The sequence below is a fragment of the Rattus norvegicus genome, chromosome 2 (assembly GCF_021556685.1).
Source record: "Rattus norvegicus strain SHRSP/BbbUtx chromosome 2, alternate assembly SHRSP_T2T, whole genome shotgun sequence".
Taxonomy (NCBI): Eukaryota; Metazoa; Chordata; class Mammalia; order Rodentia; family Muridae; genus Rattus; species Rattus norvegicus.
In genome coordinates this window covers 121,008,992-121,027,221 of record NC_141535.1, presented here as the reverse complement: position 1 = coordinate 121,027,221, position 18,230 = coordinate 121,008,992, and the positions used below count along the sequence as shown (strand labels likewise).

The 18,230-nt window shown below is 36.7% G+C and overlaps 1 protein-coding gene across 26 annotated transcripts in view; it reads right to left on the bottom strand.

The window, feature by feature from the left end:
• The window catches only part of Bltp1 (bridge-like lipid transfer protein family member 1), a 217,155-nt gene that overhangs the window by 149,882 nt on the left and 49,043 nt on the right, over positions 1-18,230 (bottom strand). For 25 of the 26 annotated variants that reach the window (XM_087619106.1, XM_087619112.1, XM_087619136.1 and 22 more), the window contains 7 exon segments: positions 8,871-9,026; positions 8,116-8,213; positions 6,690-6,868; positions 6,449-6,555; positions 5,233-5,441; positions 3,000-3,227; positions 811-948 (listed from right to left, as the gene is read on the bottom strand). In XM_087619106.1, coding sequence (XP_087475232.1) covers positions 811-948; positions 3,000-3,227; positions 5,233-5,441; positions 6,449-6,555; positions 6,690-6,868; positions 8,116-8,213; positions 8,871-9,026 — 1,115 coding nt within the window. 26 annotated transcript variants of the gene reach the window in all.

The window sequence follows — 18,230 nt, the reverse complement described above, 5'->3', positions numbered from 1 at the left end:
GAATACCACTGGCTCTCACAAATAAAAATATAATCAGCTGTGGTTAAAACAAAAAGTAAAAATGGCCATCCTTTAAAAAAAAAAAATGATCAGTTACCACACATGATCCATTATAAGTGACTGTGTACTAATGGTTTGGAGATGTGCATTTTCATTTTTATGTGTTTGCCTTACACTAAACTCCACTTGTATTTTGACATCACACACACTTGTAGTAACAGGTTCCAATAAAAGCTGTTTGACATTTAATAAATAATTGTAGTACCAATCTACCCAGGATTAAAATAAATCATTTGGTTAGAGTCACTAGTTCTCTTCCAGAGTCCCAGAAAGTATGATGAGGGAATTTTCAATATATTATCTACGTATATTAGGTGACTGAGAATTAAATCATTGAACATGTGCGTTTTATGGTACTGGTTAACAGAAATCATTCCCTTCTATAAACATCAGAAAGTCATGAACTATTTCATTCCATTTCTAAAAGCAAAAAACCAGTAAAACATAATTAGGATGACATGAGGACTAGCACAAACGAAAAAAGATTAACTCTACAGACAGCTCTTATATATCTACATATATACAAAGCCTCTACAGTGGAAGTAAAAGTCTATTTTAAAAAAGAACCATGGGGCTGGGGATTTAGCTCAGTGGTAGAGCGCTTGCCTAGCAATCGCAAGGTCCTGGGTTCGGTCCCCAGCTCCGGAAAAAAAGAAAAGAAAAAAAAAAAAAAAAGAACCATGTATGGAAGCTAGCACTATTTTAACCATCATATATATTAACAATAAATATCTTAAATGTTTACCATACCTGATAATTATCACTGACAAACACATTCAGGGGTGACAGGACAAGCTGCAGCATGGTCTCCCTGAATCCTTTTTTCATTTCAAAACAAAGTCTTTCCAAGAACGCTGCAGGGCACTCAGGGCCATCCGTCGTTCCATGCTGGAGTTACACAGAACGTCAAAGCAAAAGCTCAGACACGACAGTCATGAGTGAGAGATTTTGAATCTTCAAAGGGAATAGTAGCGCACTCTGACCAAATGAACTATTCTCTCCGCCTTTTAACAACGTAAGGACTAGAGGTGACTCCTGCTACACAACCATGATATATATGGCCTGAAGTCAGACTGCAACACAGTGCCCTGGAGTCCCCTCCCCTGTGTGGTTCTGAAGCTCCTGGCTTCTTGGCTCAGGCCAGGTCAGTCGCAACAGGCTCAAGGACAAGCGTCAAAGTGAAGCAGAACTGAACTAAATCCTAAATCCAAACCTGTAACACAATTCAGCTTCCAAGGTCAAACCTGAATGTCTTTCTTCTTTTCTTTTTTCCAGAATGCCCCAAACTGGTTCGTGGTCTCATGATAAAAGTTAAAAAAACAAAAGGAGGTGAGGATGTGGAGCAAGGGGGACACTCCTCCATTGCTGGTGGGAGATCAAACTTGTACAACCACTTTGGAAATCAATTTGGTGGTTTCTCAGAAAACTGGGCATATATCCAAAGGTGCTCCATCATCCCACAAAGTTATTCACTCAACTATGTTCATAAAACTTTATTTGTAATAGATAGAAACTGGAAATAATTTAGATGTCTCTCAACTGAAGAATGGATAAAGAATGTGGTACATCTACACAATCAAATGCTACCTACTATTACAAACAGGACATCATGAAATTTGCAGGCAAATGGAACAAGAAAATATCAACCTGAGTGAGGTAACCCAGTCCCAAAATGACATGCACGGTATGAATTCACTTATAAGTGGATATTAACCATAAACTACAGGATGCCTATGCTATACTCCACAGAACAAAGGAGGCTGGACAGGAAAGAGGGCACAAGCAAGGATGCTTGAGTCTCACTTGAAAGGGAGAATAGAATGGTCATGGAAGGCAGATGGAGGAAGGGAACTGGGTGGGAGAGATCAGGAAGGGAAGTTGGGGGTTTCAGAGTAGGGTATAGGAAGGGGCAGGGAGTATAGCCGGATGACCATGAGAATGAATGGAAATCTGCAACTGATGGAGCGGGGTACTGGTAGGGGGGTATCTCCAGGAAGAGATGGAGACCTAGGATAGGTGAACCATCTAAGAATCAACGTAGGTATCTTTAGCTGTGACTCACAGCATTGTGGTTATAGAGCCTGGGGAGTCTGCCTCCTGTGGCTGGGCAGGAAGCCAGTGGAGCAATAGGGATACCAACCCTCCCACAAAAATTTCAACACAAAACTTATCCTGTCTACAAGAAATGCAGGGACTGTGGATGGAACAGAGACTAAGGGAATGGCCAACCAATAACAGGGCCAACTTGAGATTCATGCCATAGACAAATACGAAATACTCTGTCATGCTCGCAGACAGGAGTATAACATTGTCTTCTGAGAAGCTCCACCCACCAATTACCTACACATATGCAAACACCCACAGCCAAACAGTAGATAGAGCTTGGGGACTCTGATGAAACCATAGGAGGAAGAACTGTAGGCCCCAAAGACCAACAGAATGAACTAACCTCATCCCTTGGGGCTCTCAGAAACTGAACCACCAACCAAAGAATGTACACAGGCTTGACCTAGGCCTCCCTGCACATATGTAGCAGATATGGAGCTTGGTCTTCAAGTGGGTCTGGAACAACTGGAGCTGGAGTTTTTCCTGTCTGTGGGATATGTTCTTCTAGCTGGGCTGCCTTGTCTGGCCCCAAGAGAGGAAGTGAGAGGAAGTGCCTAGACTCACAGAGCCTTGAAGTATAAGGATGGTGAGATACGGGGTGGGGGTGGGGGGTAGTGGAAGGTCGTGGGGGAGGTATCAACCCACTCAGAAGAGAAGGGGAAGGGTGAATGGGGGAAGAATTGTGGGAAGCGGTGACCAGGAGGGGAGCAGTGAGTAAATTAAATAAGTAAAAAGTAAACTAAAAAAATAAATTAAAAAAAAAGAAAATATAAAATTCTAGATACACAGCTTCCTATGTTAGACAGGTATCATAATATAGATACCACACTTACCACAGGAAGGCGCCCATGAACCTTATACAAATTAACAAGTACAGTAATATCCCAGGGCCGCAAAGCGAGTGGATGGATTGACTTGGCTGAACTTTCATTTTCCCTTTTGTCACTGTCCATTCCTACAGCGGTCCACCCAGAACTGGAGGATGTTGACAGTGACAGAACGGGGCTTGAAATGACCTCTTCAAAGTCCATGTACATGTCATCTTCTCCAAAGTAGTTTTCCTGTCAGCATTTAAACAAGCTACCATTAATGAGGGATGAGTCTCTGAGCCCTACATTATACAATATGCATCTCGCTAAACTGCTGTATTTAACTAAAAGCATCAGGTCTACTTAAGTCATATGAAAAAGTGCATTTCTCTTAGTAAATAAATATTCTGCACTAAAATATGCAACATAGTAAAGCTCCTAGACAAGTTACAAAAATGTAGGTCTTCAAAGGTACCTCTGAAGGTCTGAAGAGCTCAATAGTTTTCAGTCTCTGCTTCTCAAAATTCTGAGATAATCCCAGAGAAAGGTTCTGAGCAAAGAGATCCAATCACTGAGAACTAACTTGGCTAAGTCCGATTACATAAATATATGATTATATAGTCAGCTAAAATTTGTCCCAGAAATGTTCAACAGCCTTAGCTTTAGTTTATATTACTAAGGAAGCAGAGTATAACTTACTAACAATTATCAACTTTCTTTTCACATACTTCATTGATCTTTATTCTATATCCAAGTATTTAAAGTATTATTCTGATTTTCCTACATTTGTAAACAAAACATTGTCTTAAACAAATTTAGTTTTGATTGAAGTTTTCTTTTTCCATTGACTATAAAATTTCATTTTACCTACTTGATCTGTGAATATGAAGGAAAATCTATTAAGTATTACCACTGTTAGTTATATTGTTCAGTATGAGAACCAAGTCAGTACTTTGGCATGTTTTGTTCTGCTGGTTACTGACTATGACTAGGTTATAAATAACAGGTCAGAGAACCTTCCCTAGGAAAGGATATTCTTTTGACTCATTTAATTAATAGAAAGACTAAAAATTATAATCCTACTACTATTAATTCAACCAGTACCTTTCCCTCTTTTCTCTAGTCCTGTCCACCTGTAAATAGCACAGATGCAACCTAAAACCTTGATCATTGTTCTTGTAAAACTGGATAAAAAGCATGAATAAAAAATAAACACTGTTGAGCTGGAGAGATGGCTCAGTGGTTAATAGCACTGACTGCTCTTCCAGAGATCCTGAGTTCAACTCCTAGTAACCACATGGTGGCTCACAGACATCTGTAATAGGATCCGATGCCCTCTTCTGGTGTGTCTAAAGACAATGACAGTGTACACTTACAAATAAATAATTCTTTTTTAAAAAGAAACACGGGGCTGGGGATTTAGCTCAGTGGTAGAGCGCTTACCTAGGAAGCGCAAGGCCCTGGGTTCGGTCCCCAGCTCCAAAAAAAAAAAAAAAAAAAAAAAAAAAAAGAGCATTAAAAAGAAACACTGTAATATCTTAATCCCAACACTAAATTTCATGTGTATACATGTGTGCTAGAGATGTATAGTACATGACTATGTGGTGCATGCATACGCAGTGGTCGGGGAAGATATTGAATGTCTTCCGTTGCTGCTATCCTTACTCTTTGAGAACAGTCTTACTGATCCACAGGATCACCACTCAACTAGGCTGCTTGGCCAGGATGCTTCCAGAACCACAGAAGTGCATCTGACTTCTTACGTGGGTGCTCAGGATCCCACTCAGGTGCTTATGCTTGTACAGCAAGCTCTTTTACTAACTGAGTCATTTCCACAGGCTCTAGAATATTAAATTTATAAGAACAAATGTGTTTGCTGTTCAAACTCAACACAATAGTATTCAGCTGTTTTCTTGTATTAGTGGTTTTTATTTTTGTTACTAGTTTTGTTCATTTGCTTGTTTTTTTTTTTCCTTTTTTGAAAGAGATAGAGGGAGGAAAATATATAAAGTTAGGTTTGTAGGGAGGAGGGGAATATCTAAGAGGAGTTAGGAAAGGGAAAAACATGAAAAAATTATTTTCATAAAAAAAAATCTGGTCATTTGGGTGGGTGGGGGTAGGATAGAGTACAGCCAGTTACATACATAAAATACATAAACAACTATTTAAATCCAACTAGATATTCTTTATGGCCCTAATTTTCTATTATCACTGCTTAGCATATGTTTAAAAATGTAAGTTTTTCTTAAAATAATACCTTTATACATAAAAAGGCATTTAACAGAGGTCCATAGAGAGTTATCTGAGAATCTGGGGACAGTTCCATTTCTACATGAAGTTTATCAGGTGGAAGTTCTGAAGGATCAACAGGAGGGCGTGGTGAAGTGGATGGTGAAGAAACAACTCTCTCTGATGGCTTCTGGGCTGGCCTTAATACAGATAGCATTGTTTCTTCCATTTCTGACACTGGAATAAACAGACAGAGGTGAAAGATTAGTATGCCAGGAAAAAATGAAATGACTGTTTACCGGTTCTTCAAGGAAGTTATAAAAATTTCACTGTGTTTATATAAAATGAAATAATCATAAGAGTATCTGTAATATTTAACAAAAAAAGAACCCAAAACCTGAAAAACCAATAATGAAGAAAGCAAAGAACAATAAAGAATAAATTAGAATTTGGGACTCAATAAAGGTCCCATTACACATAACATTTAAGTCCCTAAAATAGAAATTCAGGTCATAATAGGCACCAACTATATTTAGACATTAAAGAAGTTGCTTTTATATACAATTATTTAAATATGCGTGATATTTTTAAATGCTGTAAGTATGGATAACTATAAAAACTGTTCTTTGAAACATAACAAATTAGAAAATACAGAGATAAAAACCACTGAACTCCTGAATTCTTTGTCCACACTCAGGAATGCATCACATTGTCTTTGATAACTTGTAGATCCCATGATAGTCGTGAAAGTGCATTAAAAACCAGCATTCCGCTCAATCAGGCATCAGAAATCTACTGTATGGCACACCACACAGCACAGCACACAGCACACAGCACACAGCACACAGCACACAGCACACAGCACACAGCACACAGCACACAGCACACAGCACACCACACGGCACACTACACTTTATACTTCAGCTTTGCTAGTTTTGCTTTGGTAAACCTTGGAAAAAATGCATCGCTTTAACTCTAAAATAAGCATAACTATATTATCCATGTCACAGAGGGCATAATAAGGGTCAAATGGCATAATAAATAAGAAAACTGCTTGATTCAAGTTTTGGTACAGGGTAAATGCTCATAAAAATTATCTATAATTATTCAAAAGTAGTTAAAAGATACAAATTCATAGGTATCTGAGAATACACACCTATCAGTTAATTTTAACTTTTGTATCTTCAATAAAGTTTTACTAAAACAGCAGTTGTTTAAAAAAGAATGATATTCAAAACACTTACATGACTGTTTTAGCTGCTCATCTGCTTTTTGTGGATAAATTGGATGCCAGGTGTAATCAATGGTAAGCATGACACTTGGGACAGTCCAGCACTCAACCCAACCGGCCCTTCCAATACAAACAACAACAAGATCTGTTCAGACACTTAACCTGTACTTGTGTAGGACACTAGCTGCAGAGAAGCTTATTTTCAAAGAGTCTCCCTGCCTGTGACAGGCCCCACAGACCACTGTCTGCCTTACTTTTCCTGGGTGACGTTGCGCCACTTTGGCTTAACTGTCTTCTGGCCACTCTGACACTCAGCAGGGACACCAGCTTCAGCAGCCATCTTATTTGGGTGACAATTCTTTACCAGCATAAATAATGAGTATTTGCTAGGGTGGCAATCTGGTAGAAATAAATGAAGATCAACATCTTCTCCCTAAAAAATAATTTATAATAATCATCAGTACATAAATATATTAGCACACTAAAAACACTTAAATCTACCTATGTATTCATGAGAACAAGTGAAAATCAAGTGATAAATTTTAAATACCATATTTACACTGAAAAGTCAGATAAATACCAGGAATAAGATTTAACAATGACTAAAATTAAATTGTTCTAGAAAATATAGAACAGATATTACAGAAAGCAATGCAGAGTTTCCAAATAGCAATTCGATGACTATTTTTGATGGTTGTTTATGGATATTACATCATATTCAATTTAAGAAAATCAAAACTTCTCTGATAGGATCAGGTAGAATATGGTCTAAAATTTCTTAACTTGACCTTGGCTGTTATAAGACTTTTTCTTATGGCTCTTCTATTCTCATTTTAATGCCTAGTTTCTCAGCACATAACACAGAGTAGGGTGGTTAAAAGAATGCTGCACCCTAAGCACACTGTCAGGGTTCAAAATCCAACTTGGCAACTCACTAGTTTGATGAAACTTTACATAACCTGTTACCCAGTTTTTATGCATCCTCCCTCCTGTAAGTCAGTATAGCTCAAATTCTCCTCAGTTTCTCATCTTCCAGCCTCTGTGTCCTGAATACTCCAATTATAGGATCATGCCCAAATACACCTCAGTGTTCTAAGATACACGTGGTGGTAACTATATCAAGAAGGCTTATAAAACCAAATGAGTTACTATGCATACAGCACTCAGAACAGTGTCTGGTTCATTAACAAAGGGTTAATAGGTGTTAATTGATCCTATCATTACTGTTGTTGTTACTACTATAATTCAAATAGTATTGTGATTGGTAACACTTATCCATATATTAACATCAGGTATGTCACAAAAATTTTGAACTTAGAAGTAGATAATTGCTGCCTTTTAGATAAACTAAAGAAAAGAACTTATGGTTGTTCTCTGAATTTATGGTTTAACTAGGAATCAAATAGGAGGAAGCACAAATTTTTTTATAACACATTATCAGTAGAACGGGCTCTACCAACAATTAAAAAAAAGATTAAAGAGATAACAAATGAATCCTAAGAAAATAGATTGTATTTTAGGTCAATTTCTTGGGTGCTGTTAACAGGAAAGACAGAGGAGGACGCAGACACTAAAGCTCCTGCTCACTAACGGGAGAAATGGAGGGACAGGCACACCAGCTCCGGGAACTCAAACTGACTAGTAACCTGTGGAATACACAATACAACCAATTATACCTACTCTTAAGGAGAACCTAGTATTGCATGTTGCTGGAACAAAGTCCGTGAAAGGCAAAGAAAAGTCAATGTTCAGTGTTTCCCCACAGGCTGCCAGATACACTAAAAAAAGAAAAAGTAGATCTGCTTTAATATCAACAAAATTTAAATGGCAAAACTACATTAAATGTACACATAAGTAAGATTAACTGTATGGAAACATGAAAATCTCAGCCAATTCTCAATTAGTCTAATATAGGAAAATCAACTCTAGGTATAAGTGAAAGAAGAGAGAAGCAGAATCAAGGAAAGGCAGTAATGTGAGCTGACCCTGTAGAAGGTCTTCAATCGATGTGGCCCTGAGAAGAAACTGACACAGGAGAGATACTCACCATGTGTAACACTGGATGGGATGGGCATGGGGATAATGCGGGGAGAAGAACTCTCAATACTGAGAAAAGGGAGCTTCCTGATTCATACGTTCTTGTGGGCAGGCAACCTTTGTGCCACTTACATAATTTGGCCTGACTTAGCTACTGAGGAAGCAGGCACTAACAGGACCAAAAATAGATCTTGCGGCTAGAAGGGAGCTCACTTTTTCTGCAAAGGTCTAAGCGCTCCATCACTACAGGTTATCAGATTTTGTCTTAAGGGACAGACTACAAGGGCACAACATTTGATTTCTAGGACAGAGGAAAGAAGGGAGGAAGGGAATCCACGGAACTTTGACACTATTGGCACATCTTAATGAGTACTGAGCCGAATTCCTAGCATTCTTACCATTTTCCTGCTGTTTAGTGGAACAGTCAATCCAGTTATGTTGATTGGCAGCCCAAATCATTTCAAACTGATGAAACATGATTTTAAAATTCCATGTGTATGGAACAAATGAGAAAATGTCTGGAGCATTATCACTAGACCAGTCTTGAATTAGATCTAAAAATATTAGAGAACAAAAAGCAAAATCAACTGAAGACACATGTGCACACGCATACACGCACACACTTTCTAATTATTCAAAAATTCTTTTGCACATTAAAGAAAAAGAATCTTTATACTTGTATACCTATTTCTTTCAATCCTCTTCTTCTTATGTTGATTTCTAACTTTTTTATGAGGGGCTTGCTATTTTATAAGTGAAATCTATTGCACTTTAATAAATGTTCTTAATAACAAATACAGCTAAGCATAGTAGTAAACACATGTAATCTCAGCACTCAGGAGCCAGAGGTACAACATCTCTGTGAATTCCAGGCCAGCCAACATGCATAAGTGAGACCCTGTCTTAAAAATGTGAAAAAAACTATATATATATACATATATATATATATACACATATATATATGTATATGTATATATGTATATATGTGTATATATACACATATATATGTATATGTATATATGTATATATATGTATATATATGTACATATATATGTATACACACACACACACACACACACACACAGAGTTACGCCACTGTTTCAGATGAAACACTAGAGTTTCAGATAAACATTTTTCACATTTGTTCATGAAATAAAAATCTACTGAGTGCCTAGTATGTGGCTGCCTTTGTTCTAGATTCTGGGACTGCAATGAAATAAACAGTCTCAAAAAAAAAAAAGGAATGTGGTCATCTTAAAAGTACAAAACAATCATCACTGCTTATGAGTTATGGTTAATTTGTTGCTTAAAGGTGTTATATAAATGTTTATTATTATTATTATAACTATTATAATTGTGTGTATGGGTCAGACCATAATCATGCCACAGTGCACGTATGAGGAGTATGTTATGGAGTCAGTTTTCTTCTCTCACCTTCACATAGGTTACAGGGATCAAACTCAAATCCCCAGACTTATGCAGAAAGCACCGTTATATGCTGAACCACCTCACCGGTCCCTAATTGCTGCTTTAAAATTTGTGTTCAGAGATGTAGTCTGTTTCCTTTGGAATCTTAATTGTCTTTTAAATCCAGAAGCAAAGGCTCTCTGACTGATAACACCAGCTCTAGTGTACAGTACTCCCACAACCTTTTCTTCTGGCTTCCTATCACCTGTATGTACTGTTACTCATTAATACCTTTGAAAAATAGCTCTGATCGTAAAGGTGTCAAATCATCTTAGTACACACATAGTATATAGAAACCCTGATGCTATATGCACAAAACTAGGTAAGTGTGTTTGACTTTGACATCAGACCATAATAAATTCAAGTTTTGGCTTTATTTTATTAGTGATGTAATTTGTGTTATTTTCTGCTATATAAGAGAACAATTTTCCTAACTTATTAGAAAAATGAAGATGATCTGTGTGATATTTTAATAAATAATGGCAACTATATAAGCACTTCATAAATAGAATGATAACACTGAGGATACTCTAAGGAAAATTACAGGTAAAACTTAAATATTAAATGTCATTTTATTTTTATAGAGCATCTTTGAATTGAAAGAATTTGAGTTAGAATAATTACAGAAAGGGGGTGTAAATGTGTGATTTCATTTAAAAATGAGCTGCCATGTACATCCATATCAATTAAAGACACTTAATAAAATACCAATCTAACTGGAATTGACTCCATTAAGATATAAACAAATAAAATGAAAAGTATATGACTATTAACTTTTTCTATTAATAGAAAAAGGAAATTTTAATATATCAAATTTACTTTAAATACATCTTTATTTCATTTAAAAATTATAGTGGGTAGCCATCCCTTATTACCCTATGCTTACCTTTAAACACACAAACATACACATACACACACACACATACACACACAGACAGACAGACAGAGAGAGAGAGAGAGAGAGAGAGAGAGAGAGAGATGTTTACTTTCTAACAAAGTAATTCATCATCTTCTAGGCTGACTTCTTTTCTTCTTAATAAACTCAATTTTTCATGGCTCAGAATTTCTATTCAAACTACATATCTTGTCTGAAATTAATATAGCCATCTCTCCCTAACCACAGTTTCAATATACTGTGGGTTAAAAATATTTTTATTTTAAACATACAGAAGTTTTCCCTGTCTTTATATTTCAAATAATACAAGTAATTTTACAAAATATCTACACTGCGATAAGAATTTTAAGTAATCTGTAGATTAATGAAGATTACTGCACAGAAGTATATACAATCTATACGTAAGAACCACATCATCTCATAGACGGCATTAAGCATCTACAGATTTTCTACCACAAAACGAATGACCTATGGATATCAAAGAATGACTCCTGCCTTACATTCATAACCTTACTGATGAAGGTAAATAACCATTATTAATGGCATATACTACCAGAGGCACAAGGTCCGTAGTCCAAATACTGATCTTAAATGTATCCTCTAATTCTGCCTCAATAATTCTATTGTAACTAAAGAAATACATAATGGAGTATTTAAAAACAATTAATATTTTTGAGATATCTAGATTAAATTAAAGAACAACTTTAAAGTAAAATTTTTCATATCACAGAGTTTAATTCCTCTGTTTTTAATATTGCAGATGCAAAAATGAAATGCCTGAAAAAAGTAATATAAAGTGTTAAATACCTGAAAATAGGAAAAGTCTTTAAAGATTTTATAGTAAAACACAGTAAAGCAAATGTTCTATTTCCATGGGGCAGCTGTCAATTCTTGTCTCCAAGGAGGCAGGCTCCAGACAGAAACACCCAGGCCAGTTGTCACCAAAGATAACAAGATAGCAACAGGCAAGCACAAGAACATAAGCAACAGAAGCCAAAATATTTTGACACCAACAGAACCCATTTCTTTCACCACAGGAAGCTCTGGGAACCCCAACACATCTGAAAAGCATGATGCTGAAATAAAATTCCATCTCATGAAGATGTCAGAGAGCCTTAAGGAGGATATAAATAACTCGCTTAAAGAAATACAGGAATATACAGCCAAACAGATAGACACTCTTAATGAGGGAACAAATAAATCCCTTAAAGAAATACAGGAAAATACAATCAAACTTGTGAAGGATTTAAACAAAGTGGTCCAAGACCTAAAAATAGAAGGAGAAACAATAACGAAATCATAAATGCAGGCAACCCTGGAGATAGAAAACCCAGGAAAGAGATCAGGAGCTACAGATGTAAACATCACCAACAGAATACAAGAGATAGTCTCAGGCATAGAAGATACCACAGAAGATACGAAGCATAAAAAAATCCTATCCCAAAACATCCAAGAAATCCAACACAATGAGACCAAACCTAAGAATAATAGGAATAGAAGAGAGCAAAGATTCCCAGCTCAAAGGGCCAGAAAATATCTTTAACAAAATCTTAGAAGAAAACTTCCCCAACCTAAAGAAAGAGATGGTCATAAACATACAATCAGCCTACAGAACATAAAATAGATTCGTCAAGAAATGAAAATCCTCCTAAAAGCAATAAGGTCCTAGACAAATGACATGCAGATTCTAAGAGAACACAAATGCCAGCCCAAGCTACTATAACCAGCAAAACTCTCAATCATCAGAGATGAAGAAATCAAAATATTCCATGACAAAACCAAATTTAAACAATATCTATCTACCAATCCAGCCCTACAAAGGATTCAGAAAAAAAAAACTCCAACATAAGGAGTATCTACACCAAAGAGAAGACAAGGCAATGAATCATCTCATAACAAACCCAAAAGAAGAGAATAATATGCACATCATACCACTTCTAACAAAAAATAACAGGAAACAACAATCACAGGTCTTTAATATCTCTCAAGATCAATGGACTCAATTCTCCAATAAAAAGACATAGGCTACCAGAATAAAAATACAAGCAGGATCCAGCATTTTGCTGCAGACCAGAAACACGCCTCAGTGAAAAAGACAGACACTGTCTCAGAGTAAAAGGCTAGAAAAATTGTTCTAAGCAAATGGTCCCAAGAAACAAATTGGAGTGCACGTTCTAATATCTTTCAACCAAAAGTTATCAAAAGAGATGGGAAGGACACTGCATACTCATATAAGGAAAAATCCACCAAGATAAAGTCTCAATTTTGAACATCTATGCCCCAAATGAAAGAGCACCCACATTCATAAAAGAAATGTTACTGAAGCTCTAAAACATGCATTGTGCAACACACAATAATAGTGGGAGACTTTAACACCCCAGTCTCACCAATAGACAGGTCAATGAAACAGAAACTAAACAGAGACAATGAAACTAAAAGAAGTTATGAAACAAATGTATTTAACAAATATATACAGAATATACTTAAAACAAAAGAATATACCTTCTTCTCAGCATCTCATGGTACCTTCTCCATAACATACATTATAATCAGTCACAAAAAAGGCTCAACAGATACAAAGAGACTGAAATAATCCTATGTATCCTATCAGATCACCATGGACTAAGGCTAGACTTCAATAACATCGAAAACAACAAAAAGCCCACATATTCATGGAATATGAACAACTCTTTATTCAATAACTCAGTCAGGGAAGAAATAAAGAAATTAAAGACTTTCTAGAATTCAATGAAAATAAAGACGCAGCATACCCAAAATTATGGGACACAATGAAAGCAGTGTTAAGAGGAAAACTCATAGCACTGAGTGCCCTGGTAAAGAAACTGGAGAGATCCTACACCAGCAATTAACAGCACACCTGAGAACTTTAGAACAAAAGGAATCAAACAAACCCAAGAGGTTTAAATAAAGGAATTAATAAAACTCAGAGTAGAAATCAACCAGTTAGAAACAAAGAGAACGATACAAAGAATCAACAAAACCAAAAGCTGGTTCTTTGACAAAATCAGCAAGATAGATAAAGCCTTAGCCAAACTAACTAAAGGACAGAGACAGTATCCAGAATTGAAAAAAAGAAAAAAGAAAGAAATGAAAAGGGAGACCGAAAAAAAACCTGAGTAAATTCATAAAATCATCACATCTTACTACAAAAGCCTATAATCAACAAAACTGGAAAATCTAGATGAAATGGATACACATACCAAAGTTAAATCAACAGCAGGTAAACTATCTAATCAGACCTATAAATTCTGAAGAAACAAAAACAGTTATTAAAAACCTCTCAAACAAAAAAAGGCCAGGGACAGATGGTTTTAGTGGAGAATTCTACCAGACCTTAAAAGAAGAGCTAATACCAATACACCCACACTATTCACCAAATTAGAAACAGAAGGAATACTATTTAATTCAATCTATGAAGCCATAGTTACTGTTACCTAAACCACACAAAGAGCCAACAAAGAAAGAAAACTTCATACCAACTTCACTAATGAATATCAGTGCAAAAATACTCAATAAAATTCTCACAAACCGAATCCAAGAACACATCACAACCAGCATTCACCATGACCAAATAGGTTTCATCCCAGGGATGCAGGGATGGTTCAATGTACAAAAATCCATTAATGTAATCCACTATATAAACAAACTCAAAGAAAAAAATCACATGACCATCTGATTAAATGCTGAAAAAGCCTTTGACAAAATACAGCTCCCCGTCATGTAAAAAGTCTTGGAGAGATCAGGAATTCAAGGCCCATACCTAAACATAATATAAGCAATATACAGAAGGCCAACAGCCAATATCAAAATCAATGGAGAGACACTACAAGCAATCCCACTAAAACCAGGGGCTAGACAAGGCTGCCCACTCTCTCCCTGGTTATTCAAAATAGCAATCAAGTTCCAGCTAGAGCAATTAGACAACAAAAGGAGATCAAGAGGATACAAATTGGAAAAGAAGTAGTAAAGGTATCACTATTTGAGGATGATATAATAGTATACACAATCAATTCCAAAGAAAATACCAGAGAACTTCTACAGCTGAGAAACAAGTTCAGCAAAGTGGCTGAATATAAAGTTCATCAGTAACCTTCCTCTACATAAAGGATAAATGGGCTGAGAAAGAAAATAGGGAAACAACACCCTTCACAATAGTCACAATAAAAATATCATGGTGTAACTCTGGGCAAACAAGTAAAAGATCTGTATGACAAGAACTTCAAGTCTCTGAAGAAAGAAATCAAAGACCTCAGGAGATGGAAAGATCTCCCATGCTCACGGATTGGTAGGATTAACATAGTAAAGATGGCCATCCTACTAAAAACAACCTACAGATTCAATGACTTCCCCATCAAAATTCCAACACAACTTCTCACAGACATTCAAAGAGCAATTTTCAACTTCATATAAAGAAAAACAAAATACCCAGGAGAGCCAAAACAATTCTCAACAATAAAAGATCTTCTGGGGGAATCACTATCCCTGACCTCATACTACAGAGCAATAGTAATTAAAAAAAAAACAAAAACAAAAACAAAAAAACAACAACAACAAAAAAAAAAAACTACATGGTATTGGTACAGAGACAGACAGGTCAATCAATGGAATAGAATCAGTGACCCTGCAGTAAACCCACGCGTATATGAACGCTTGATCTTTGACAAAGAAGCCAAACCCATATAGTGGAAAAAAGAAAGCATCTTCAACAAACAGTGCTGGTCTAACCGGTGGTCTGCATGTAGAAGAATACAAATTGATCCATATTTATCTCCCTGTACAAGGCTCAAATCCAAGCGGATCAAGGACCTGCACATAAAACCAGATACATACACTGAATCTAATGGCAGCCTACACATTGAGAAAAGCTCTTCACTAGTCCTACATCTGATAGAAGGCTAATATCCAAAATACACAAAGAGCTCAAGAAGTTAGACTCCAATAAACCAAATAACCCAATTAAAAAATGGAGTACAGAGCTAAATAGATTTCTCAACAGAGGAATCATAAATGGCTGAGAAGCACGTAAAGAAATGTTCAACATCCTTGGACATCAGGGAAATGTAAATCAAAACAATCCTGAGATTATACCTCACACCAGTCATAATGGCTAAAATCAAAATCTCAAGCCACAGAACATGCTAGCAAGATGTGGAGAAAAAGGAACACTCGTCTATTGTTGGTGGGATTGCAAACTGGTACAACCCCTCTGGAAATCAATCTGGCAGTTCCTCAGAAAATTAGAAATAGTTCCACCTGTAGACCTAGCTATCCCACACCTAGGCATATAGCCAAAAACTGTTTCACCATACCACAAGGTCACATGTTCCACTATGTTCATAGCACCCCTATTTGTGATAGCCAGAAGTTGGATACTATCCAGATGTCCCTAAACAGAAGAATGGATACAAAAAATGTACTTCATTTACACAACGAAGTACTATTCAGCCATTAAATAGGAGAACATCATAAATTTTGCAGGCGAATGGATGAAACTAAAAATATCATCCTGAGTGAAGTAACCCAGACCAAAAAGGACATGTGTGGTATGTTGATAAGTAGATATTAGTCAAAAAGTTCAGAATACCCATGATACAACTCACATACTGTAGGAAACTTAACAAGAAGGAAGGCCCAAATGTGGATACCTGAAACCCACTTAGAAGGGGAACAAAATAATCATGGAAGGCAGAGGGAAGGAGGAACCTAGGTAGGAGGGTAGGGGGGAGGGGGAAAGGAAAGTCAGGATCAGGAATGAAGAGAGATAGGAGAATGAATTGAAATATGCAGTAGTTGGGGGTAGGGAACAGCAAAACCTCTAGAAAGTCTCAAAGACCTGGGATGTTAGAATCTTCCTGTACTCAATGGGGACTAATATCCAAAATATAAAAAGAACTTAGCCCAAATAGTGGGGAGAAAGAACCGGAAGAGACCACCTCTAATAGATAGACATGGCCCCAGTTGAGATAGAGAGCCACCCACTGATCTTCAAAATTGCTTTGAATTGTTTCTGTCTAAAGGAAATGCAGAGACAAAAAATGGAGCAGAGACTGAAAGAAAGTTCACCCAGTGACTGGCCCAACTTGGGATCCATCCCATGTGCACATATCAAATCTGACACTATTACTGAGGCCATATTATGCGTGCAGACAGGAGCCTGGCATGACTGTCCTCTGAGAGGATCTACCAGCACCTTACTAAGACAAATGCAGATACTCAAAGCCAACCATTAGATTAAGGTCAGGGACCTCAATGGAGGACTTAGAGGAAGGACTGAAGGAGCTGAAGGGGATGGCAACCTCATCAGAAGAACAACAGTGTCAACTAACCCGTACCCCTCAGAAGTCTCAGAGATTAAATCAGAAAGCAAGGAGCATACAAGGGCTGGTTTGTGTACATGGGCACATGCGTAGCAGAGGACTGTATGGCCTCAGTGGGAGAGGATGTGCTTAATCCTATGGAAACTTGATGCCCCAAGGAAAAGGGATGCTGGGGGGAGTGAGGTGGGGATAGGTGGAGGAACCCCCTCTCAGAGATGGGGAAGAAGGGTGACAGGGTGAAAAAACCAGAGAGGGAACCAGAAAGGGGGCAACTTTTAGAATGTAAAATAAACTAATTAAATTTTAAAAAAATGGTTAAAGAATCAAAAACAAAAACAAAAACAAAAAAAAACCTAAAAAACAAAAATAAAAAAAAATAGTCCCTTTCCTTTGATATTCTCAACCAAAACAAAGTAAGAAAGCATTTCACAGCAGCCTACAGAATGGAAAAGACTTTCAGCCACTCCACATCTGACAGAGGACTAATATCCAAAATACAAAAAGAACTCAAGAAAGTAGACATCAATAAACCAAATAATTCAATTTAAAAATGGGTTACAGGTATAAAGAGAATACTCATCAAAGGATTCTCAAATGGCTGAGAAAAACTTAGAAGAAATGTTCATGTTTTTGAAGAATTGTGTTGGGATTTTGATAGGGACAGCTGAATCTGTAGATTGCCTTTGGTAGGATGGCCATTTTTACTATGTTAATTCTGCCAATCCATGAGCAGAGGAGATCTCTCCATTTTCTGAGATCTTCTTTGATTTCTTTCTTGAGAGACTTGAAGTTCTTATCACAAAGGTCTTTCACTTGTTTGGTTAGAATTGCCCCAAGATATTTTAAATTATCTGTGGCTATTATGAAGGGAATTGTTTCCCTAATTTATTTCTCAACCTGTTTATCACTTGTATAAAGGAAGGCTACTGATTTATTTGAGTTAATTTTATATCTGGCTACTTTGCTGAAGTTGTTTATCAGAAGTTCTCTGGTGGAACTTTTGGGCACTTATGTATACTATCATATCATCTGTAAATAGTGATACTTTTAATTCTTCT